Source organism: Orcinus orca, chromosome 5 (genome assembly GCF_937001465.1).
Source record: "Orcinus orca chromosome 5, mOrcOrc1.1, whole genome shotgun sequence".
NCBI classification, from domain to species: domain Eukaryota; kingdom Metazoa; phylum Chordata; class Mammalia; order Artiodactyla; family Delphinidae; genus Orcinus; species Orcinus orca.
In genome coordinates this window covers 107,398,263-107,426,027 of record NC_064563.1, presented here as the reverse complement: position 1 = coordinate 107,426,027, position 27,765 = coordinate 107,398,263, and the positions used below count along the sequence as shown (strand labels likewise).

The following is a 27,765-nucleotide window of genomic DNA, read 5'->3' as shown; positions in this document are numbered from 1 at the left end:
AGTTCTCTGGGATCAGTTCTTAGGTATTTGATTTGCCAGTTCAGGAGAAATAGAAGTTTCCAAGGAAATGTTGAATTTTCTCTTTTTTCCTGAATATTGTTAAATCAAAGCTTAATTAAAATTTTGAAAAAGCAAGTCTGGAGGCTCAAGGTTTTGACTAAAATGACTTTTCAGACATTATCAGATTATTTTTTGAACGTGTGGAAAATTTTATTAACATTAAGTTTAAAAAGCTTTACACCAGTGTTACACCAAGGCATGTATAATGTTTGATATATTACCCAAAATATATAACTAAATCAGTGTCTCAGTTGACAATAAATTGCTGTGTCAATTTATTTTTACATATATGAAAATCTAAGAAATTTTACAGAATTTAAATAATTTCCTCACCTCTAAATAAATAAGACATACAGCTTAGTATATATTCACGTATTAAGCATAGTAAACATCAATATAATCTTCACGGTACTAAGCCATAATTCACAACCAGTATGAATTAAGGAAAGGAAAGGAAGAACAAGGAGAAAGGAAAAACAAGGAAAGAAGCTATTTTCTGGCATCAGAATGGCACACAAACCACGATGTAGAAGGAACACATGAAAAAAATCATGCTTGCTCTACAGTTAGATGTACATGGATGTTTGTTTAAAATCTATTATGTGCTCAAGGTTTTTCATGCTTAGTCAAGACTTAATGCAAGTCTTCTAGACTTGGGAGAGAAGGGAGGTTTTTTTTTTCTTTTTGTAAAATGATAGATTTATAGTTAAAACAATATCATAGCAACAATAAGGGCAGTGAATTATGCTGTGGTAATATGTGTAGGCTTTGAAATTGGAGTTACATTTTACTGTAATAATTTCTGAAAGTGCTACAGTCTTCAGAGTCATTCTTTCAATTTGGAATGATGTGTAGAATTGACACCCAACAATCGCCTCAGTTATTATCTATAGTTGAAGATTTATTCTATTTGTAGATCTATGTATCAGTATAGATCATAGATCTATACTTATATCTATATAAGTATAGATATAAGTATAGATAAGTATATCTATAGACTTAGCACCTTTGTGTCTTTGTGTCTAATGCTTTTTCCTATTTTAAATGTTTCCCTCAGTGTACATTTCCAAAAGTAACAGCATAATATATTCAGGTTGCAACTTCTGGCTTTATACTTATTAGCTGTGTGATGTTAATTACCCTCTATATATTTCAGTTTTTTTCATGTAAAAAGTGGAAATGATGATAATTAATTCTAGTATATGTAAAATAATTAAACCAGCACCTTGCACACACTAAGTACTGTACAAATACATTTAAATGCTTGTTAAAATGTTTAATGATGTTTAAGGCCCATATTTCCAAAATGGTTATTACAAGTTACTACCAAGAGCAATTTTAATTTTATTTTTCTTTTAAGCATAGCATGGATTTTATAATTTTTAATGTGTTAATTGAATACAGATTATAATTATTAGTCTTAATTGTTTTGTCTAATTCACATATAGGATCCATGAAGGTAGGGACTTTGATTTACTTGCTTCTGACTAACCAGCACAAGAGAAAACACCTAGCATATAGCTCTACATATATCTGTAGAGAGTGTAAATGATTGTGGAATTCATGACTCTATCTTGGGCTTGAAGAAAGCAATATCTGATTTTGTAGTTCAGCTAAAATGCAATTAGAGTGAAGAAAAGGGCATATTTTGTGTTTAAGGAAAACCATACCAAAACGCCAGTTTAGATATCATATAAGTTATATGCCCTTTTCTGAAAACCAATCTTTCTCGATTTTTTTTTTCTATTGAAAGCTAGTTTTCTTTTTAATAGTAATTTGGCAAAATTTGGAGGACAGAGAAAAATTCATATTTTTAATGCATTAGGTGTATCAAAATGTATTATATGTGTTCATTGCATGATATTTGTTGAACTCTACTGATGATTATACATTTATTATTTACCTATACCTAGGTAAACCAGTTATGATTGTCACAGAATACATGGAGAATGGTTCCTTGGACAGTTTCTTACGTGTAAGTAGAAGATTGTATACACATTCACATATCTCCACCTTATCTTTATCTATCTGCACACATATATAAATGTGGAATAAATTGCTGAAAATGATAGAGACAACCTCTAATATTATGCTAAACAATTAGATAAAGTTTTAAGAAAACTGAATTTTTTGGGACTAAATAGCAAAAGGAAGACTGTAAAATTACATTTTTATCTTGTAACATCCAAATGTCAATGGTTTATATTTTTAAAATAAATTTGTGCAATTTTCTTCAGCCTTTTTATTCAGACAAGATTCACATTGGTTAAAACAAAAATTTAAAGATTCTAAAGTAAGACATAAATATCATTGATATAAGACAGAAATATTCATTTCTTTATTTAAAGCAACCTCCATCTACTGTAAGATAGAAGACCTTCTATCTCTCACATAGTACTGTCCACTCACAAACTAAGCATGTGCTATAATGCCTAAGTATTCTCAATCCAGAGATATCATTACTTATATATCATAATATATACATACATATATACATATATAACATATATTTACATATAAATTTCAGTTGTTTACATTTAGAAAATTTATGTTTTAGTAATATCAACAAATGTTACATTCAAAGAAGTTCATTAGATTTACAGAGTACAAGACACTGTCAAAAAAAAAGACACTGTCAATCACCAGTCACTATAAACAAGGGATAAAAAAAACAAACACAGACCCTATCCTCAAGGTGCTTTCAGCATTATATAGATAGGGATAGATAGATAGATAGATAGATAGATAGATAGATAGATAGATAGATAAGATATATAGTATAATTCATAATCATGGAGGAAAATACTAATTTTTCTATGAATAAGAAATTATATTCTTTATTTTAATATTCATGAGCTGAATAAAGGTTTCAGTAACAATTATTTTCACAAACATATTTCAAAAATAAACATTTTGCAAGTCAGGTAGTTCAAAATATTATAATAAATATTCTTTTAAAATTATAATAAATTTTCCTCTAAAATTATTGTTTAGATATTGCTAGACATTAAATTTTATTTTTTTATATATCTATGTATGTATGCATGCATCTATCATCTATCTATCATATAAACTGTATATTTCTATTTTAATCTGAGTAGATTGGAAACTTTTCTAAATCCAGGACTATTTGAATTTATCTCCTATTACTTTTAGTTTTATGACCTATAACTCAGGATTGGGTAGAACAACAAATATTCAGTAAATATTTTTGACTAATTTTGAACTAATTATCTATTATGATAATTAAAGATTTAAAATCTACCATATTTGAAGCAATTAATAAAATATAGGAAAACAAGAAGAAAGAATAAGCATTCAAATCAAACCAATAAATACAAACCTAAAATAGCCACAGGATCCATTTTATTTTTTTGTTCGTGACCTTAAAGTTTCTGAGAAGGAGTTTGTCTCATCAAACGACCAGCAACGTTCTAGTTTTGAACCTGAAGTTAAAGAATATTAGGCCGGCTTTCCTGGGGGAGCAGTGGTTGGGAGTCCGCCTGCCGATGTTTGTGCCCCGGTCCGGGAGGATCCCGCGTGCCGCGGAGCGCCTGGGCCCGTGAGCCATGTCCGCTGACCCTGCGCGTCCGGAGCCTGTGCTCCGCGACGGGAGAGGCCACAGCAGTGAGAGGCCCGCGTACCGCAATAAAAAAAAAAAAAAAAAAAAAAAGAATATTAGGCTACTTCTTGCTACAAAGTAATGTAGCTACTATACTATTTTGTTTTACTCTTGCATCTATTTAGTCCTGGCTGGCGTACTTAAAACTAGAATGTATATACTCTACAATTAAGTATGTGAAATTTTAATCAAGACATATCTTAGGAAATAGAAACACACCTTAACTGTATATTTGAAATACTTCTCAGAAACACGATGCCCAGTTCACAGTTATCCAGCTGGTAGGGATGCTTCGAGGGATAGCATCTGGCATGAAGTATCTCTCAGACATGGGCTACGTTCACCGAGACCTTGCTGCTCGGAACATCTTGATCAACAGTAATTTGGTGTGTAAGGTTTCTGATTTTGGACTTTCACGTGTTCTAGAAGATGACCCAGAAGCTGCTTACACAACAAGAGTGAGTAACTCATTTTTTTTTCTTTTATCTTTGTTTAGCAGCTTGTATTATGTTGACTGACAAATAAATAGAAATCACATCCCAAAATGCTTTGTCAATTATATCTTCCCCCGTATGAAACTTATCCTTTAAAAGTAAAATATTGTTACTTATTCTGGAAAAATAGATGGTCACTGTCCATAAGGTGAGTAATGATATTAATTCTGAAATTCCATATGTTGGTTCAATGATTCTCCCAAAAAAGGTAGCAAGGTTCTAACATGTCTAAAGTCTTACTGACCTATCTTTTTGTCATGGTTGAACCACTTTTAAGAAAAGATTGGATAAATTCTTAGTACCCCCATCCAACTAGGTATAATCTTAAACCATTTTAAAATTAATGCTTACATGAGTAACACGTTTACGTTATAAAAATTATAAAACAAAGCAATAAAAAGGAGAAAAGTCATCCATAATTATGCCACCCACAGAACATTTGTAACTTTGTGAGTCAGTTCTTCCAGATTTTTTTCTGCATACCTCTATATACAGACATATGCATGAATAAATGATTAAAATTAGATTATCCTTAATGCAAGTTGTATACTTCATTTCTCTTCTTAGCAATATACCTCTTGAATATATTTCACTGTCAATAAATAATATTTGTTTTTACTTTTAGTTGTTTAATATATTCTATTTTCTAGTTGTATCATTTTTAAAACCGAATCCTAATTAGTGGGCAAATTATTATTATATCTATTTTTTCAAGATATTTTACAAATGTGTATATGATACATCTGCATTCATAGTTGTTTGAATCTGATGGTTTCCCTATAATATATTCCTAAAAGTAGATTTTCTGTGTTAAAGAGTCTGTGCCTATGTTAAAAGCACATTTCAATACACTCCTAATAAAATTAGATATTATCATTATTTTTAATATTTACTTACTGTGAGGAATTTTATCTGTTAATTTGCATTCCTTTGATTCAAAATGCATTTGATTATTTCTTCTTATGTGTTTGGCAAATTTCTTTGCCATATTATTTTAGAGAAATTATTTTATGGAAGAAATTTTTAAAAATAAAAATATGATAATCATGGCTAATGACACTACTCAGAAATAACCAGTTTTAACATTTTAATTTTATCTTTTCATAATATTTTTCTATGCATTTTCATATTAAAAATATTTTCAGTTCTGCATATAGTGACAAAAAAAGATCATAATATGTATACTGATATGAAAAATGATTTCCACTTAATAAATCCAGTATTTTCTTTATATATAAATTCAGTGTCATTTTGTAATCTGCCCTTTTTAACATGAAATATAAAATATAGAATTTTCTGGATGATGAAATTTTTTTTACAGTATTATTAAATAATGTATAGTACTCCATTTTATTCATGTACATTATTTAGCCAATGTACTATTAATTGGGTAGAATTCTAATGTTTTGCTATTATTAGCAATACTTTGATGTACAGCTTGATATATAATTCATGCCTTTCTATCATTACCTCTTCAGGATAAATTTCTAGAAAATTGGTGAGTCAAAATATGGACAAATATGTGAAGATTTTGGTACATGAATTGCTTAATTGTTTTACATATAGTTTGTTATCACTTTTCATTTTTAGTGGCAATATATAAATGAGGCCATTTCATTATACTCTCACTAGCCAAGAGAATGAGCAGTTTTTAAAAAAGACAGTCAGCTTCTGCTGCTTTCTTCTTGTTTAATTCTAAGAGTTTATTCCTGATTAAACAAACGAACAAAGAAGCAAACAAAAATTCTCATTCTTTTCAGAAGTCATCAACCTCAGTAACTCTATTAACAGCCACTAAGGTTGTCACATGGCGACTATATCTCACTCTGAGAAAGAGCTCAATATGCAAGACTGAGTTTCATCTACAAGTAAAGCCACAGTGATAGAAACACAGAAAGCAGCTCTGTGTCTCAGATATATCCCTAGCCGTGTTGATTTAGAAGTTGGAACTCTCGTAATGGCTTTTGCCCTTGTTTGCATTTCCCGTTTTCAGGTATACTCTCTAGCAGATTACCTTTGTTCATGAATCTAAGTATTTTTAGAAACTGTGTTCTGCATAAAAATGTTGCTGTTCTGGGCTTCCCTGGTGGCGCAGTGGTTGAGAGTCCGCCTGCCGATGCAGGGGACACGGATTCGTGCCCCGGTCCAGTGTTGCTCCGCAACTGGAGAGGCCACAACAGTGAGAGGCCGCAAAAAAACCCAAAAAAACAAAAAAACAGCAAAAGATGTTGCTGTTCTTAGGAACACAGTTCATTAGATTAAGAGCAAGAGAAATTTAAGAAAATTGTATACCTTGCAGCTAGTTGAATTAAGTTTAGAACAGTGACTATTCCTACACAGCTCTGAAAACTTGATAAAATTACAAAACATGGGTATCTTGATAGTGTTTTTGTGCTCCTTCTCTGATCACCAGAAAAATTAGTCAGCCACCATTCTGCAGCAAAACATTGTTATGACTAAATTATTACTCCAGGGGACAACATACACAACAGATGATAATATAGAATATTTGTTGTCTGGAAGAGAATGTTTTTTATTCTACTCACTGCTACTCTGCATTCTAAAGATATTCTTCATAACCCTCTGCTACTATTTGAGCTATTAACACACTCCATGAAAAGTATTCTTGCTAGCATTATCCCTGTTACAAAAATCACCTTATTCAAGAAATATTTCCAGTTCTAATAGAAAGTATTTGGGGAAAAAGGCCTTTATCTGAGATATTCTATTTTTCGGTAATTCATTCAGGTTCTAATCTCTCTGTTCTTTAAATGAGCACATCCTTGTTCTCAATACTAGTCTTAATTTCTAGTGTTGGGGAGAAAGAATTTTCCTCTACCCTTCAAAGCTTCTTTTAGCTGGTCTAATAATCAAATCAACATGAGATATTAACAGGAGAAAAGCAAATTTAATTTCGTATGCATGGAATCTCACATATATGAGAGGGTCAAAGACAGAAAGGTAAAATGAGGTATATATGCCATCTTGAGCTAAGGAGTGGGAAAGAAGGCCTGAGGCTTCAAAGGGGAGGAAAGTAATTCACAAGTTGATAAGAAGAGTAGATGTTGGGTAATTAGATGTTTGCCCTGCCATACAGATGGGCCCCTCAGATGAAATTTATCTCTGGTAATCTCATTCTGGGAAAGGACCCTCCCTTGACAATTTAAATTCTTCTAGGTAGTTAAGGGAGAGGCAGAAGCTTCTCTTGAAGGAGCAGGGTCCTGATTGCCTTTGGCTCAAAAAAATTCATATGCCAAAGTGGCACGTTTTGGGGAGGTTACTTCTGAACTCTTGCACTAGGATACTCCAAGAAACAATTTCTCTTGGAGAAACTTGAAAGATTCATTCGAATCTACATCATCTGCTCTCTGGAGACTGTATACGGTTAACTTTCGGAGCTTCATTTATACTGAGTGTTACTTTGTCAGGACCAAGGGGTCCACAAGATTATTTCAACCTTAGTAGAATGATGTTGATGTGTCAAAATTCCTCTTTAGCCTTTGTGAAGTAAAAGTGCAATAGGATCTTTGCATTTATGCTTCATTCCCAGAAGATTCTTAAAAGCCACACTAACCAAACGGGCTCATTCACTACCAATAAATAGCTGATTAGAGTTCTTCAGTGTTCATCCTTGTATTTTCTTGGAACTCCTCAAACTATCTGTGGGAGTCCTGACTTCCCTCTGAGAAGCTGTAATTTGCATCTGCATTTCTAGAATAATTTAGACATCTTTGATTTAATTTCCCATAATAAGCCTTGTTTGGTACAATAATTTTATAATTTACCCTAAAATATGAGGCATGGTCATACAGTAATAGGAGTTCTATTTTGTTTTTTAAACAAAGACACTGAAACAATGAAATGAGTATTGTCATACTAAGCTGTCTTTTTGGGAATGTGTACTTACTGCAGGAACACTGCTATTGTCCAAAATGTTTGGGGAATTCCTCTTTCGAAATTATCTTTAAAACTAGATTGTAAATGATACTATCACTCAAAATTGTTTAGGCATATAGTGTTTTGGGAAGCAGACTTGACTAAGATAAAATCTGTGGTTTCAATAAGCTTATAGTTAATAAATAAGGAAAGTAGTACATTGTTGTAAAGTCTGGGTTTTTTTCTAACCAAAAACAGGATTATTCAGCTTAGACATCCGCCTTATTTATTTGAATTAGCATGCTATGATTATGTTTATTTCAGAAAAACAAGTTCACCATTTAAAATAGCGTGCCAAGGCATTCTTTTTGGATAGACACATTCTTGTTAATCTGCTTTACCAGTCATGTTACTTTAATCACACTTAACACATTTCAGAAATCAGCATTCAGTGCCTCAATTCATTATACTTTTCCGATTGCTCCTCTGAAAGTTATTGCCTTTAGATAGAGGGTAATTGCACTAAGAAATCATGAGAGACATTTGATTCAATGCCACTGAATGAATGTAGGGTGTCTGCTGTTCTCATTTTTAAAACACCTCTGTGGTTGACAGGCAGGGTAGAAGAGTGAAATAGAAATTATATCCACTAATTCTGTATTTAAAGATTCTTAAACTGGAGGAGACATCTGAGGAGTTGAGAAAATCCTTAGCCTTACAACTTAAAACAATGTATCAGACATTTTCTCCTGCTGCTTTTGATACTGTCTTAAGTGTACTCTGAGTTTTCCTTCCTTATATCCTCAATAGTATGCCTGAAAGGAAAGAGTCAGCTGAGATAATAATAAACACGTTTTTGTGTTTTCCATAAGAATATTAGGTAGGAAATTGGAATTTTTTTTCAATACACACTTTTAGTTATTTCTCTTGATTTCTCACTACGGAGTTATACGGAAATTCCAAACACTGACACTTTTTAATATACAATATTATTATGCATCCTATAACCTTTAGAAAATTCGACTGTACATTCATGACATGATGAGAATGAGAAAGGTGTAAAGTTTCAGTATTACTATGAAAATAGTTCAATCTTGCAGACCCCCTGAAATGCTCTTGAGGACACCAAGAAATGCTTGGATAACACTTTGAGAACCACTGTTATAGATACTTTATGAGGAAAATAACACCTTAAAAACTAAATAAATATTTGAGTAGTTATTAAATGATATAAAATCTGACTTATGATGTAGTATTATGTGATATAACATGTTTTGAAGAAAGGTCTTGAAAACATACCTGCGGTTACATACCTAAGGTTGCAAACCATCATAAAAGGCCCTGGATTTTACTTGGGATGGATATGATTGGAGCATTTAGCTCTGCAAATTTAAAACATCAGAGAATTTTTGTTGTTGAGAAAAACAAACAAAAAAATGGATTACCTCTCTTTAGTTATACATCATGTGAATATCAGAGTATAATTATGGCATGTTTCCCATTTTTTTGGACTGAACTACTTATTTGCTCTATTTTATACTATCAGAAGCATGGTATTATTGGTGAGAACTGTTTTCTACTGAATAATTTTTCAATCTTTTTCTTATGAAATTTCACTTTTAATAAGTTAGCATTTTTATGTGTGTATGAATACATACATTATGTTTGTATGTTAAAATAGATGGAATCCAAAATTCCAAGATGATAGTGGTCAATTTGCTGTTTTAAACAGGATCAAGTTAAAGAAAATATAGACTTTTACCTAATTTATATGCTGTGTCATGTAAAGTCAATCCTGTTCTCAAGTCCCCAGATTCATTTTAGGGGTATAATTACCACATAAACTGATCTGGGAAATTTAAGAAAACCAAATGATGTGTTCTTGGTTACATTCTTCATTATTAATATTTTTCTTTTTATTTCTATTATGGAGATGCATACTGAGTAATTGCCAAGTGGATTTTTATATTGAATGAAAAAAGTTCTGTCTTGTATCACATTGCCCTATGGCCAATTAAAACCTATTTAATTTTTAGAAGATAAAACCAAATGAAAAGTTATTACAGGCATTATGTGTTAAGTAATAGGAAAAAGAAATCTTATTTTACATAATAACTTATTCTATTTTTTTCTCTGTGAGTCTGCCAAGTTGATGCCAGAAATATTCTACTACTGCTTTGTCTTGTCTAATTTCATTTGCAAGACAAGAAAAATAAAGGGGCTAAAGCAAGTGATTAAAAGCTAAGTGGCTGAATACTCTGTTTCAGGATAACTCCACTTGAAGAATATGAATATTAGAAAGCATGAGCCTTAGTTCTGTAGAATTCTCAAGGACTAAAAACTATGCATACCAAAAACTTGTGTGATATGAAAAGAGAATAATAGTATTTTGATAAGTAGTATATGTCATATGTAATTTACACATGAATGAAAAAAAGCAATAAGTAAATATCTAATCAGTGGCCTTCATATAGTAATGTATTTTAAGCTTGGACACAAAATAAATAATGTCAACATTTTCTAGTCTCTTAGGATCAGTACATAGCTTCTGTCTTATGTAGCTTCACAAAGTAAAGCTATATATCCCCAAATCAGAAAACTCTAGAAGATTTTATAATCTCAGTTAATGGTGCCTCAAAGTTTAATGAGGGATCAAATACTTTCTAGCCACCCATTTCAGAGAGATGGATAGCACGATCATTTCAACATGTGAAAATAATCCATCCAGATTTATGTGGAGAAAAATCACAACTATAATTTTGGAGTGATACACACGAGTGAGGAGGTTCTATGTAAATATATTACACACAGTCTCTAGCAGGAACAGTTTTCTCTGCAGTGCATCATTCATTCATTCATTCAACAAATATTTGAGTGCCTACAATATACTAGGCACTGTTCTAAGACCTGAGGACCCAGAGGTAAAAACAAAGCCCTGACTCCGTGAGCTTACATTCTAGTGTGGTATTTCACATAATAAACAGGTGAAGATATAGCAAGGCAGAGAAATAAGATGAGGAATGTGGACAGTATGAGGGAGATGCTACTGTAGATAGGACAATCAGAGAGAGTTTCTCTAATAAAATGACATTAGAACAGAGAATTAGTGAGAGTGAAGGAGAAAATAATGTAAATATTGAGGTTAATAGGCCAGATTCATTTGCTTTAACTATTTTTCAATTCAATGGAATAATTTTAATAATTTCTCTTATTCCAACAGGCTCACTTTGCAAGAAGACAAGTTAAGTAGTCAGATTAATGATATAACTCAGACTTAAAGACAAGCAAATAGTGACTGGTCCAGTCTGTAGCGTTGAGCCCTGGAAGCTTAGTAAAAATCACTTACTAAAATTATTTCCAGTTGACTTGTGAATATCCCACATTTCAAATTTGTGATGACACATTGCCTGAAGCTTTTCCCATGTACCCTGAAGCCACTGACCAGCCCCAGCTGCTCCAGCACTGGGAGAGACAGCAGTCATTATTTCCCAAGCCAGTCTTACTACTTGATGCCTGGAATGGCTAATAATTTGATTCATTCCTGTCCTATGACCCTTTTTCAACTACAGTTTTACATGTCATGGTTTAGGCCCACTCCCATGATTTTTTCCCTTTCATTTGCTAGCCATTTCTCTGGAACTGCCCCCGTATTTCAAGCAATTTTTATCTAACATAGACATACAAGGAAACCACTGCCATTATATCTAGTCAGAATTGTCTCAGCAGATATTTATGAGATTCTCAAACTATCATGTTATCTTTCCTAATTTTTCAGTTATCAATATTAATAAAACCAAGCCTATCCAAGTTATGTACATTTTTGCTTAATTACTAGAATGAATCTAATACTTCTGTTTCATTATTTTTATTGTAAATATATAGTATTCCTGCTATATTGGATAGGTCTTTCTGATTTATTTACTTATCAATATGGCTTTTTTGGAAACTTGTGTTCAGAGTGCTAAAAATTCACTTTCAAATGAATTTCTGTAACCTTTAAAAAATAAAGTAGGAATTCAGTATATGTAAAACACAAGGTTTAACACTTAAAACCTCTTTGAACTTTGAAAAGAGCTGTACCCATATTAGGCTGTATGTTTAGTCTTATCCCTAAAGTTTTTCATTGTTTTTGTTGAAGATATACATTATACATCAGATGACCTAATTTTATATTGTATTATTTGACTCTGAAAGTAACAGAAAAGTTATTTGTATTTTATTTCCTGGATAGCCATAGAGTTACTTAGAATACAAGGTGAAGACTTTTAAGAAATTCTTAAGCGTCTCACGGAATGTTGAAAAATTTCAAAAGTTCAAAGTATTGACTTTTGCTACCTGAGAGATCATCTGTCTCTGATCTCTTGTGGCAGTCAACATCTGCTGGAACAATTCTCTCAATGACTTTTAGATTTGAACTACTGGGAATTAGAACAGATGCTTCCCCTGGGAGTCTTCTTGGATTGCCCTTCACCTTGTTGTCTACTGTTGTCTGCAGTGAACGAAGTTTACTTCCTGACGATAGATCCTAAATCCTTTAGTCAAATGATTTATCTCTATAGTTCCACTTCTAACCTGAGAAGCCAATATTTGCCTCCAGGTTAAACACTCAATTACTCTGGGTTTACTAAGATAAACTCTCCAAAGTCCTTTGTCACTCTAACTATGACCTGACAGAGCTCACAGGCAGGCAATGTGAAATATGGATCAGCAAAGCATTTCCTAAATCAGTAAGGAGAGATTTGTGTATATAATCAGAGAAAAATTGGGGCAGACATAAGATACTAGGGCTCAATGTCCAGAGATTTCAGCAATTACACTCCTTTTCTTTAGAACTCAAGACTTGAAACCCCCTAACCCACAGCGAATGAGCTGACTTCAGTTAAGCACCTGAAAAATTCAGGGCTTTTAGCCAAATGTCTCATTTAAACTGTCTAAATTCATTAAGTTTAGAGAACTGAAATGCAGGATCTTCCAAGAACATGTTTACTTTGTGATTCCTCCTCTAACTGCTGTTTCTGGACAAAGTGAACAAGGTTTTGTACTACTTTACTCCTGGATTAGAGTTTAGCAATTACATAATGCCTCTGCCCAGAGAATCCCTAGTATCTTTACTTGTGCCCTTTTATTCTCCTTTAACTTTTCTGTAAGAATTCTATGGAAGTAAATCCAGATATTACAGCCAATAGATATGCAGTTTAGTCCAAAGTTAGGATCATCTTTGGACTAAACAAGAGCCAAAATAATTAACATTAAAAATGTCAGCATCCTTGATATTTCTGTAGGTTTAAGACAGAAAGTTGAAAGTTGAAAGAGCAAAGGTTTATAAGTTAGCACAGCTGTTAGAGATAGATGAAACTGAACATAAAATCAAGTTTTATGTTTCCCATGACCCTCAGTTTATGAATGATAAGATATCTGCACAGAGAGGCTAAGAAACTTGGCAAAAAATAGATAATACAGTCAAAGCTAAGCCTAGAAATGACAACTCCTAATTCCTACTAAACTTAAGAATCCAAATGGAACATGTGACCGTAAATCCCCCTGCACCCCAAATTACTGACTGTCATAGATGTGACATCAGCACTGGGAGGAACTGGCTCTGGGTTTGGCATTGTAAATATGGGGAACAAGCATTAGCTTCTGATTCTGTTGAGTTTGAACTGGAGGTCCCTCTGCAATTGAAGTTTTAGAAACACTCCATATGCTGTGAATCTGGGCTTGCTCCAGGCAACTGGAGACTTTTTTCAAATATGTAAATATCTGGGGAGCTTACATATAGACATAGAGACCACCTTAAGTAAATGCTTCATTTTATGATCTGTTAAAATATTGTAAAAAACACATCTTCATAAATTATTTTTAGAGTATCTGGCGCTTTACTTTTCTGAACACCTAGGAGCATTTTACCAACCAAAACTTCAATTGCCAACTGATTTCAAAGTTTTAGCTCATTAATAACAGTTGTATTAGAATAGTTTTACTATGGCAAGAAGGCAGTATACCAAATGACACCATTTGTCTCATCAAATCCAAATTTTTGGATAGCTCATTGAAGGATATGTTTGGCAGTTTTTTGGAAGGCATCTAAATTTTTAAAATGCCCTCTACACATATAAACTGAAAAAGCAATTTCTGAATGTGAAAAAGAAGAAGAAAATATAAGTCAAGCAATGTTGGCTTAAATTTGTTGGGGTGGGAGGTGGGGAAGGAAGAGGAATTTTTGTGGTCCAATCAGAAGCAGAAGTATAAATAAATTCTGCAATACATTACTTGTAGGAAATTTAATGAGTCAGACTCTTGTATATTCAATTTATTTTATTTTGATAGTCTCAGATCTACAGATGCTCAGCTTGAAGGCAGAGAGAGTTATCGTGAAGTGTGACTAAATTAAAATTTATGGGCCTCAGCTTCTTCTTTCACCCTTATTTCAGAGCCAAATTGAGCCCTCTAGGTCTCTTATCCAATGTCTCACTATGTCAATGATATTTATGTTTTGTAGCCTTAGATAGCATTTTCTCTTGTAGGAAAAGCCTATTTCTTACCAAAAATTTTGGTTATTGATGCTTCCATCTAACAAAGAAATTGATGCTTAATTTAAGTTTTCCTAGCAATAGAAAATGATCCCTGTTTCAAAAAAATTAAAGGGAGAAAGCAAGAGAAAAAGAAGAAAAGAAAAGAAAACAAAAAATAGAGGGAAAAATCTCAAAGAGGTGCTATTATATTTACCAAAATCTACATATCAGAAGATTAGCTCTAATGAACTTGGCCCTTTTTTAGACTAGAACAGGAATGAAAATATCCATGGAAAGTGTGCTAATGTTTAAATAAATAAAGAAAGAAAGAATTCCACTTAGTCTACATAAAATCCAGTTAAATCTTGGACCTCTTTGAATCATTTTCCCTTGCTGATCAGGATTTGTCACAAACAATCTAAAGCAGTAGTTCTCGAACAGGGATGATTTTGCTCCCTAGGGGATATTTGATATTGTCTGGAGATATTTTGGCTGTCACAATTGGAAGGATGCTGATATAATCTAGTGGTAGAGGCCAGGGATGCTAGTAAACATACTGCAATACACAGGACAGCCCCTACAGCAAAGAATTAATCTGGTGTAAAATGTCAATAGTGCTACTATATAGATACCTTGTTCTAAAGTTACCCAACATGTATAAAGAATGTGGAAAGAATGAGAGAGTGGGGATTAAATATCTCTCTCAGGTACTTACAATTTCTCCTGTCCACACTGGACTGCAAGTTGCAGGGGATAATGTGGAATACATTGCCATTTGTGAAAAATTATGCAACAGACTAGCCATCTGCCAACAAGTCTCCTAGAATGTTGAACTTCAGGCTAGCAAACATAATGTAACAAACAGTACACCTTTTTATTCTTGTTAAATTTTATTCTCATTTGTTTTTGATATAATACTTGAAAGTTATCGTTCGTTTCCACTCAAAGATTTAAATATTAAACGTGATCACTTTACTTTTGATATTTTGATTGCGTTTATTAAAATGTCATGGGTGTAAACTCATGAATAGACATTCACCTAGCAGATAAATATGTCCCATATTTTCAGCCAGCATGTGAGTATCACTTATGCATAATTATTTTGATGTTTTAACATTTTACTTAGCTTCATCCTACAAAGGAATGGAGTAATATTCATGTGCATAGATGAAAAATATTTATTAAATTTTTGGTGGTATTCAGCCTCTCATAGCCTTATGATTTCAAATGATAGTTTGGGCACACTTATTTTATTTATGGCAATGTATAGGACAAAAGCTACTACTCGAATTTATTTTACTAGTTTTGAATATAAAGAATTTTAAACTACAATGTTGAATTTAAAGAGTCTGTGATAATAGGTGCACTCACCCTGCCACAAACTCTATAATAATATTATGAGCTTGGAATCCCTCCTGTAGTTTGATTTCGAATTAAGCGTGTACTACGAATATGTTGGTTTATTTTTCTCTCATTTGAACCAGAGTGACTGGTTGTTTACTGATCATGGAAAAAGTAAAATAAATTATAAAACTCTTCTTACTCTGATGTATTTTTAGCAACGAATGATAAATTTGAATAATACTTTGTAGTTGGCAATGAGCTTTCCCTTATATCTTCATTTAATAAATTCTTTACATGAATAGTAAAAGTGTGCTATTTGAAGGGAATTGGAATGGAAGAAAGGGCAAAACATTTATTGAGTACTCTATTAAAGATTAGACACTTTAGTTGTTGCTTTATGTATATTATAAATCTATTGCCAATGACAAAAAAAATCCCTAAATAATAATGAATAATCCTCAGTCATCTTTATTCCCTTCCTCATCCAGTGATGGACGGTGCCATTTCCAAGATGGCTGGCTAGGGGCAGGAGGAGAGTCTTGAATATGATTGTCACTTCATTCCCAGAGCAAAACCAATCAGTCTAAAACACCTGGAAGCAGATAATGAAAGCCATCTAATGAGAAAGCTAAATGTTCCAGGGTTAAAATTCTAGGGTTAAAAGCTAATTACCTAGGGATTCCAATAACAGTATTGAGTAAAGGGAAACAATACTTGTTCATTTACACTTTCTTCTAAATAATGAGTTCAAATTAGCCCCAGTTGTTCATTTAGAATGCGTTGTATGGATATCATATGGGAAAATATAAATTAAGAGTTTTCTTCTTGTAATTAAAATAAATATATTTACTTTTAAGTATATGAACTCACTAAACAGTGACCTGGAACAGAGCCCAGCCACTAAGAAAAAGACTAAAAAACTAAAAAGTTGATCAATGGAAATTTCTAGGTAAGGAAACATTTAATTTTGCAAACTTGCTTAGTTGTTGAGCTGGTTGAATGCCACTTATTCATTCATTATGTGTTCAGAATAACATGTTTGGAATAAAATGGGAAAAAAAAATCAAAATCTCCCCCTTCCTTATGCTTTCCTATAAGGGTGGCAACTCAAGCTTTGATGCAGTGAGGAGCCAGAGGGAAGCTTAGATTAAAAATCTGAATGAGATGAATGGATGAAGGCAGGTGTGGCACATATATACAATGGAGTATTACTCAGCCATAAAAAGGAATGAAATTGAGTTATTTGTAGTGAGGTGGATGGGCCTAGAGTCTGTCATACAGAGTGAAGTAAGTCAGAAAGAGAAAAACAAATACTGTATGCTAACACATATATATGGAATCTAAGAAAAAAAAAAAAGGTCATGAAGAACCTAGGGGCAAGACGGGAATAAAGACACAGACCTAGTAGAGAATGGACTTGAGGATATGGGGAGGGGGAAGGGTAAGCTGTGACAAAGCGAGAGAGTGGCATGGACTCTGCCACTGTGTGCGTTTGAAACAATGTTTTAACAAGAGTTACACAGCAAATAGACAGCATTTGATGGGAAAATGGTTCTGGAAATAATTTGCTTGAATCTGTAACCATGTGCTTCATTAGAAAACACACTGCACGGGTCTTAGTCAAGAATTGAAAGAGTGAAGCTCCCGCTAAAGAGATGGGTGTGGCTATGGCATCAGAGGTCCCTCCAATGGCATTTATGTCTGTATGCAGAACCACCAGTGAAGAGGTTCTTTCCAAGCTCCTTCGACATAGGTGTAGCTATGTTCTTCCTAAAAACAAATTAAAAAAAAACCCTTTTCAGTATTTCACAATTTTTAGACATTTTATTAAAATATGCTCAGGGCTTCCCTGGTAGCGCAGTGGTTGAGAGTCCGCCTGCCGATGCAGGGGACACGGGTTCGTGCCCCGGCCTGGGAAGATCCCACATGCCGCGGAGCGGCCGGGCCTGTGGGCCATGGCCGCTGAGCCTGCGCGTCCAGAGCCTGTGCTCCGCAACGGGAGGGGCCACAACAGTGAGAGGCCCGCGTACCGCAAAAAAAAATATGTTCAATGTCAAGGCTGTCCTCTCTGGAAAACAAGGGTAAAGCACTGAAGATGAAACAACTTTAGCATGTACCATTGTAATCCTGGTTGAAGTAAAACACAAAATGGGCTTATTGTTCATGGTTGTCATCAATCTATTGGTTTTGGGTTTTTTCCTAATATCTGTATTTTTATTTCAAGGAATCTTGATAAGGTGACACGTATCTGTGCCTTATATTTACTAAATAGATGCAAAGTTTTCAACATGGAAAGGACTTTCTTCCTTTATCTCTTTCTCTCTCTCTCTTTTTTTCTTTCTTTTAGTGCCATTTTTATGCTTTTAGTAATTTGTTTCTGGGCAAAGGAAAGGAAATGGCAAAGTGTCTGTAGCAGAGATAAGACATTCAGCTGAGATTTTAAAGTATCATCTTTTCTTTGCCCCATGAGTACAATTTGTTTGACTTCTGTTAATTCTCAGAGTACTTTAAAAGGGAAAGAATGTATGCGCAATGATTCCATTTGGCATCCTGAATAGATTTATAATAGTTAAATGTCACAAGTGTAGTTCTGTTTTTATCACAATTATGGGGTAGTATTTGAAATACTGATTCCTTAAAACCCAAATCTGGACTCTGCAGGTACAATTAAGTTAATTTGGTTTTTTTTTAAATATTATTATTATTATTAACATTGAATGTGTTGGTAGAGAAAGGGCAATATTAGGCTAGGAAAAAGACTCCAAATTTAAATATGAAAAAGTATCTTTTAAATTTTTGTTGAAAAAAATATACAAACTATAAAGAAGAGAATGAATGAGTGAGTGTAAGTGAGAGAGAAAAGAAAGGAGCAACTTCTAAGACCATATGCCCTCTCATTTCTATTCTGTTTTTCTGGTTCTGGACAATCTTTACTCCAGTGCACGTTGAGCTCTGTAGTGTTTCCCACCAACTCCCAAAACCCTCTTGGTCTAGCTCCTATCTCTCCAACCTGATTTTACTGCACTGGTATAAATCATGGATGACCCTTAGGTTGCTACCTTCTCAAGAAGGCTGTGCTCAGTCCTCCTTTTTGTGCCCACTTCTCTACAGTTTCGTGCATCCTTCAAAACCCAGTGTAAGCCCTTTAAAGACCTCCTGGCAGTACTCTTTCTGAAGAGCTCACTTGTGTGAAAACATCGAAGAAAAGTGTCAAGTTTACTGAGATAGTTCCAATCACATATACCACTCTCCTCTACGGGATAACACTTGCTCAATGTACCCGTGATTAAATCCCAATTCGACCTTTTCCCATCCTCTCCTACTGCATGCCTCCACACTCTCTGTAGTATCATCACACTGGAAACCGTTTTTCCAGAACATATATTTTCCTCCTCTGTGCTTTGATTTATGCTATTTCCCTCAGAGTATGCGAGTATTAAGCTGATGTTTCTTGAGGCTTTACTGTGTGCCAGGAACTACGCTAGAGATTTTACTGAAATTTGTCATTTAGCCTCACAACAGTGCTATGAACCAGCACTGTTACTTTCCCAAATAACAGATGTGGAATTTCAGGCATAATAAGGTTTAATAATTTACCTCCCAAATTGCCAATCCATTTCTCTAAAGCAATATATTGTCACCCTTGAACATTACTTAAGAACCAGTGAAGTGCAATGAAGTACAATGTCAATAGAACACACTTTGATGAATATGGCATAAAATTTTGATGATATGAATTCTTTGGAACATCCATCCCTTTTTTTGTTGTATCAAAAATTGATGTACCTTATGAGGCTCAATTCATATGTGACCTCCTCAGTTTCTCTAGTGAGAATCTCGGCTCCATGCTCTGCGGCACAGCAGTCTCCACTACTATCTTCCTACTCAATGTAGGCAGGGTCTGCAATTCTAAAAAGCCCCATTACCTGGAGCTTGTTAGAAATGCAGACCCTGCCTACATTCTGGAACTACTGAATCAGAATTTCCATTTTAATCAGAGTGAGCCCAAGATGATTCATATGCATTGTACAGTTTGAAAAGCAAAGTGTTAAATACTTATTTCTTTCTGCATTTAGTTATTTCCAGCAACTAATTATCATTCCTATTTGCTTGATATTTCTCAAACAGAAGGACCAGTGTGTTATTTATATTTGTCTCACCCAAAGTGACTAGCATAATACTTCCCATATGGTTGCTACTCAGCACATCTTTATTAAATGTATTTATTAAACTGAGAACAAATTCTATGGGAGTTATACCTTTATATCTCCCATAACTCATAGAAGCAATATTCTCCTCTAGACTATACGTTTTCAGAATGTAATTATTATATCTTTCTAGCTCATATGGTGCTTACCTAGTACATGGAGGGTACTTCAGTGGTTAATGATGGAGTGAGGCACTGAGTAAATTAATTAAGATGACTGATTAATGTGAAGAGAGGTTTTTTAGATGCATAATTTTATTTTGAATTTATTTAATTAACAAATACCTTTAAGAACTTAGGAGTATCAAGGAGTGGTGTAAGTTCCTTACAAATATTAACTTAATTCACATTCTGCTCTAAGGTTGTTTGTTCATGCATAAATGTATGTTAAATCAATAAAGGTTGATTTGAGATACCTCATTCAATTCTAATATATAGCATATCTACTTCAAGTTGTTTTGCTACAGATGTCTGATAAATGTGCCATAACTGACATAAAATGTCAACATTTTAGCAATTTTCAAATGTTTTTTTCCTTTCATCATTTCAAAATCTTCCCAAATTGATTGAGAAAATATTGCAGTAAATAGTATGCCACTCAGTCCTTGGTATTAAAATAGAAGAATATCAAGATATATCAGAAGAAATCCGCATTCCATTTCAGAAAAGAAATACCCTGACAAATTCAGTCAGATTTCAGATGGTAACGTATATTATATGTTTTAGTCATTGATCATGTATGTATATACGATTTTATATTGCAAGGGAGGGAAGATCCCAATCCGGTGGACATCACCAGAAGCTATAGCCTACCGTAAATTCACATCAGCCAGTGACGTATGGAGTTATGGGATTGTTCTCTGGGAGGTGATGTCCTATGGAGAGAGACCATACTGGGAGATGTCCAATCAGGATGTAAGTATTTGTAGTCTATGAGTTATGGGTTCGGATTAAGAGATCAAGCTGTGCAAGGAAGTGGAGCATAATGAAACCAGGTGGCTCCCTGTTTGTGACATTGAAACAGAATACTTAGAAGAAATGAAATTGCTTCCAAATCTTGTAAAGATATCAAATGAGTTGCTCTGAAGGATTTACATTTTTCCCTCAAGCCCGGGTTTAGAAATGCGACAAAGTGAAGACATTTGTAATAAAATTTTATAAAATAAGTGCCTGACAAATAGCCAATAGATATCAGGGAATGTTTGAAGTATTTTTGCTACAAAATTGTTTCAATGTAACATTAGTAAGATACACATGTCTGCCATCCTTTGTAGACTTAATTAATGCATCTGGGCCAACGTTTTGTTTACTTAAATATAGTATTTCCCAAAGTCAGACAAAACAACCAATCACTAGCATGTTGTTTCTCATAGTGTATTAAACTTGCACATGAATTTAGTTATACAAATTGAAGTCTCTGGATAGAGAAAATAATCTTTAACTTTCTATTACAACTCAAAAGGATTTTTGTTTTTATACGTCATGTTTTGCTAATGCTTAGTGAAAGGATGCTATTGGCATGTGAGATCAGCACTTGGAGATGTTTTTTTATGCTTAGCCAGAAACTGTGAGCATGATCTCAAAGACACACATAAGAAGGAAAGCTGAGATGCTTTTAGTCATTTCCTACTCACCACATATAAAATTGCTTTTAATGTATTTGGATATAAAAACCTTTCTGAACTTCTTCAAACAAGCCATGTTTTATAATGGTACTGGGAAAATCAGACTCTCTTTACCACATCTCTATTTTCCAAATTCTTTCTGTATCAGAGGATCTCAAAATGTGGTCTCTGGACCAGCAGCTTTATCATGGCCTGGGAATTTGTAGGAATGCAAATTATCGTGCCTTTCCCCAGAGCTATGGAATCAGTGGTTAGTTATCTGCATATTCATAAGTCCTCCAGATGATTCTGATACACAGTAGAGTTTGAAAATCATGACTTTACATGATTTAAAAGTGTGAATGGACTAATAGTCAGTTAGCTGTGCAGCACGTGGGCTTTTATCAAAGGAACTTACTACGATTTGAGAGGTACCATTTGAACTGTGATATAACTAAAATCTGTGGTAATTTTTTCTGCATTCATTCATTCATGTATAGTTCCCATAGAAATCTGTATTACCAAATAATAATTTCTTTATAAATTACTGAATTTCCTATATCATAGAACATTTCTTTTTATTTTAATCTGGAAAGTTACTTTATAAACTTTTCTTTCCTAAATCCACTTTCTCTGCCTCAATCTTCCTTTATATAATATTTTCAGACATGGATAATATTTATTTAATAAGCTGCTATCCTTTTAAGAAATTTAAAATGAACACTTTTTCACTTAACTTTGAAATAGTCATATAAGTGTGACCTGTCCATGAAGAAGTAAAAGAAATTCCAACTCTTAAGTCTCTGGAAACGTTGCCTCTCACACAGGTAATTAAAGCTGTGGATGAGGGCTATCGACTGCCGCCCCCCATGGACTGCCCAGCTGCGTTATATCAGCTGATGCTGGACTGCTGGCAGAAAGACAGAAACAACAGACCCAAGTTTGAGCAGATTGTCAGCATTCTGGACAAGCTTATCCGGAACCCAGGCAGTCTGAAGATCATCACCAGTGCGGCAGCAAGGTGACACATTTGATTTTGCATCTTGCACTCACTCTGAAATGAATGTATTTTCTATCTCCAAGATGTTAATTTGTTTCTTCCACTTCCCCAGCTGCATACTTCGGTACTTATATTCCTCAAGATTAGAGAGACGTGTTTTCTTTTCCTTTTTAAACTTTCAGGAGGAAATTTCATGCTACTTAATGATAATGATAACATTCTGGAATTTTTTAACTTCCATCTTGACCAGAAGCATGTATACATTCAGGCTTGAGTATTTGGACAATAGAAACCCTGGACACATAGCTCCTTTTCGCTCTCTCCTATTTAAACAAAAAACAAAAAACAACAACAACAAAAAAAAGGAAATCTCCTGGAGTGGTGGGGAATTCTAGCAAAGTCCTGATTTATTCCTCATTTAAAATAAAGTTTCAAAAATAATAACAGTGCCTCCAAACCATCGCACTGGCTAGGGAAATGCAATTTTCCCTGACTTAATTTAAAAAAATTTGTTTAACCCATATCGTGTGCCAATTACTTTGTTAGACACTGTGAAGGATAAAACTAAGACTAAACTAATGTCAGTGTTCCTGGACAGCCATACAAATGTCAACAAATCATAGCCATAAGGCAGCCCTGAATGCACAATGTCCATTAGACTTTATGCGTAATTCTCCGTGGTAAGAATCATTGAGTTGTCTTAATGGTTTTAAGAAATGTCAATTATATTCTCATTGTACACATAGTGAAAAAGAGTGCTTTTACATTTTGATGATGTGTGTTCTTAAAGGAAAATTACAGAGTTTTAGTAAAGGAACTACACCTACTGTGCACAAAACTCCACAGTATTAAGTGATATGTATACATACTACATAATGATGATTTACAGTGACTCATGTGTAAAAGATTTAATATAATCCCTTATAGGAGTTTTCTTTTCTTGTTTCTTTTATGCACATCTGTTGGTTTTACTGACAATTCTCAAGAGTTGTGACTTTCAAATTGATAGAGCACTTGCTAATTCACTTATAATAGAGTATATAATTTTTCTACCTTAATAGGAACAATTATACTGAGCATACATGATCCGGTTTTTACATTACATTTGAATAAGATGAATAAAGAAAATTTGAATCAAAGTCTTAATATCAGTATGTAAGAATCATAGATTATTTGTTGGAAATAACTTTTAGGGGGGGTCACTAATATTGAACTTAGTAATATATATTCAGTAGGTAAAACTATTGATAACTTATCCTGCAAGGATGAATCTCTGTCCTAAATTTCAGAGACAGACTGTACAGGCTTTTTTGGAAATCCACCTGACAGTTTAACAACCAACAGGATAACAAACTTGCCCTTCCTGGGACATATGGTCCTCATTTTGCACCCTGAAGCCATTTCTTTTGATCTTTACTCAATAGCAATCGTAGCAAAAAAGAACATCTTTTCAATTCTTTCCATATCATAAAAGAGCATTCAAAGCATTTCCATAGGATCAATATCAATATAAAGACTAGCTCATGTAATATGATCAGGAGATATTTAAATCCAATTCTATGTGGGAAAATTCTTAATATCAGATCATATTATGTGAGGATATACCCTCGTATTCAAATTTTTTTCCATTCACTATTCCATTCTTATTGAAGTACATTGAATATTTTTATCCTAATATGTATTTTTTAATACTTTAATATATCCCCTGTATTTTGTCACAAAACATGCAATTTTAGGGAAACTATTTTTCTAAGAAGTGCCACCCATCTTAATTCATTAAATATAAAAGTTTTAGAAATTGTGTTTATATATTTACTTATTGCCATCAAAATACACAGTGGGCAGATTGTGCTATTATAAATTTATTTACAACAACCTCAAATTATCATGCAACAATCTCAAGAGATCTTATTTTTCTTTAGAAAATTTGCTTTCCCACTTTTGACAACGATTATTCTATTCTTTTTCATAACTGATTAAACTCATTCCCTTTCCCCTTTAATTTTCCAGTGATGCCCTTGCCACATGCTTTATTGAGAAAATACAAGCCATCAGATGGGAAATTCCAGCAGCAAAACAAAAACAAACTGGCGCCTGCACCCATCCATCTTGTTCTTTTTTCCTCTAATTACAAGAGAGGAAAGTTCTTCTTACCTCGAATTAGAAGAGAGGAAGTGTCCTTTCAATGTCAGAGGCAAATCCTTTCTCTCTCTCTTCCTCTATCCCCTGCATACCCAGGCTCTTTCTCTCTCTCCTGCATATGCAGGCTCTTTATTTCTGCAAGATTATTGCCATAAAAATATGTTCTGTTATTACGTTGTTTCTCAAATTTCCCTAATACAAGAATCATCAGGAGAACTTATTAAATGCACAAATGTCAACGTCTAACCCAAGCTACTAATTTGGAATCTGCAGGAAAGGGAAATGGAATTTGGACATTTGATAAGAACGCCAGGGGATTTTTATCATCAAGGAAATTTAGAAGATGTTATTTGTCAACATCACCTCTGCTAGCCCCACATCTCTGCCAACTACTTCCTTATTTTTTTATCACCCTTCACAGCCAAACTTCTCCAATAAGAGTCACACACATCTCAAAACTTAATATTCAAATTTTATCTTTTTATTTTCTCCTGATTGCCTCATCCTTCCACTGCCTTCCAAATTTGGTTGAATACACCAGCACCTATTCATTTACCCATTCAGGATTATAGCCAGTCTTGGTACCTCTTTCTTGCTCTCCACACTTTGATCCAGGTGATCACTGGGTCAACATGATCCATTTCTCTCCCTTTTCACTGCAAACACTCTCTCCTATGACTTTTTCTGCTTCTGATCTAGACCACTGCAGTAGCCTCCTGATGTGTCCCCTGCTTCCATTCTTGTCCCACGCTAAGCATCTTGTCATAGAGCCTTCAGAATTTTCCTATCAATATATGTATTGATAAATTATATATTGATAAAAATATATTGATAAATTATATACATATAATATAATTTCAGTCACCTCTTTATAACCAATTTTGAATTTCCATTATACTTAGGAAAAAAATCTGCATTCTTTTTGATTGTTTAAATAGCCCTGCTCCTCCAATGTCATTTCTTTTATTCAAATAGTCATTTCTTCATTTTTTCAACAACTATTTATTATATGCTAAGCTACTATGTGCTAGGCATGTGCAGACGCTGGAGTACAGTGATGAAGACAAATATGGTCCCTACCATCCTGGAGCCTACATTATAGAAGATGTACAGTAGATAATAGACAAGCACAGATTATAGGAAGGAAATAAATAAAAGGTTGTGATAGATTATTAAAGGGTGCTTGAGGAAAAAGCCCTCTGAGGAGGTGATATTTGAGCTGAGAACTAAAAAAAAGAAAAGAGCCAGATTTTTTCTTTTCTTTTTTTTTTTTTTTGGCTGTGCTACGCAGCATGTGGGATCTTATATCCCCGACCAGGGATTGAACCTGTATTGGGACCACTGAGTCTTAACCACTGGACCACCAGGGAAGTCCAAGCCAGATTTATAAAGAACCATCCCCTCCATAAAAATATTTTTAGAAAAAGGATCTTGGCACAGGAAAAAGAAACTGCAAATGAGTCTGGAGAGTTCTAGGAAGTGGCAGAGGGACAACAACATAACCGAAGAGCAGTAGGGAAAGGAAGAGTCTGTCACAAGAAGGCAAACAGAAGCCAGAACACTTGAGGCTACCCAGGTCATGGTGAAAACTTTGGAATTTTTTGAAATGCATGAGGAACCCATTAAGACATTTAAAGCAGAGATGTGACACTATTTGATTTACGCAACTGCTTTGCTGGGGGAGAGGAATTTCCACCTTTCAACCTGTGCTACTTTCACTTAAATAGTACTCTAGCCTCAGTGACCAACCTCAAGTTCCTTCAGAAAGTCAACGCATTTCAGACATGAGGACAGCAGCACACGCTGTTCTCTTTGTCTTAAGATTCTTCTTTGCATTCATCTTCCCTTAGAAAGCAGCTTCTACATCTTGTCTTAATTGAGGCATTCTCTGGCAACATGATTTAAAGGTCAACACCATTATTCTTTCATGGGCCACTATGTCCTCGTTCTTCATCATAATTTTAATCCAGTTGTGTGCATTTTCTTTTTATGTATCCATTCCTCCAATTAACTCAGCCCTGTGAGATCAGATGCCATGCTGCCTTTGTATTACCATGTTGATACTGGAAATTCAATACATATCTGTTAAGCACATAAATACATATTTACTGGAATAATAATAAATTTTCATTTCAACAGAGATACAATTTTTAGAAAAATATTCTAGTTTTATTCCTATTCATTATACAGATTTCTGCAGACATTAGTCATAATGGTAAAAGCTTAAAATTTTCTCCTAAGCAAATCTCATGTTTCCCTGTCAACTCAACTCCAGAAACAGTCTCCTCAACACACTTGGAGACTGTCTCAATCTGAGTTTGTGGATGGCACCAAGGATTCAAATTTCTCAATGACTTAGTTACTTAGATCAATTTATAGAATTATGCCTATAAAGTCCTTTAGGAAAAACAACATCATTCTATTATTTTTTATAGGGATGTTGTTTTCCAGAGTCTGCCTGTGTCTAGTTAGTTTTATGGCAAATTTTATTTCATATACTGTTACAGAAATCTTTCTATAATGTATTATTTTACTCTTCAGCCTTCCTTAGAGTTGATGATTCATAACAGAAACATTTCCAAAGAATCTTACAGTGAGAGTGTCTTTGTGAATATCACTGCTGAAAGTGGGGAAGATGTTTAAGCAGATGGTCAGGGTGTACCAGATTAAAAACTTACTTGTATGTTGCAAGAAGTGGTAAGAAGGGAAGGGAAGTTATATTAAATTTTATGTTATGTTCATTTTCTGGTAATTGATTTATTTTCCTAAAAGTAGAGTAATTGGGGGAGACATGAATAAATTTGAAGTTTTGACTCTATGAATATGAAGATACAAATGTTTGTTTAGCAGTTACTTTGTGTGAGGCATTATACTAGGCCCTGTGGTGCTTATACAGGTAAAGAG

The 27,765-nt window shown here is 33.9% G+C and overlaps 1 protein-coding gene across 1 annotated transcript in view; it reads left to right on the top strand.

The window, feature by feature from the left end:
- EPHA3 (EPH receptor A3) overlaps nucleotides 1-27,765 on the top strand; it is a 367,753-nt gene that overhangs the window by 321,949 nt on the left and 18,039 nt on the right. Inside the window, exons 12-15 of the mRNA XM_004272636.2 lie at nucleotides 1,974-2,035; nucleotides 3,931-4,140; nucleotides 20,881-21,030; nucleotides 22,547-22,740. Of these exons, the coding sequence (XP_004272684.1) occupies nucleotides 1,974-2,035; nucleotides 3,931-4,140; nucleotides 20,881-21,030; nucleotides 22,547-22,740 (616 nt within the window). The remainder of the gene's footprint in view (nucleotides 1-1,973; nucleotides 2,036-3,930; nucleotides 4,141-20,880; nucleotides 21,031-22,546; nucleotides 22,741-27,765) is intronic.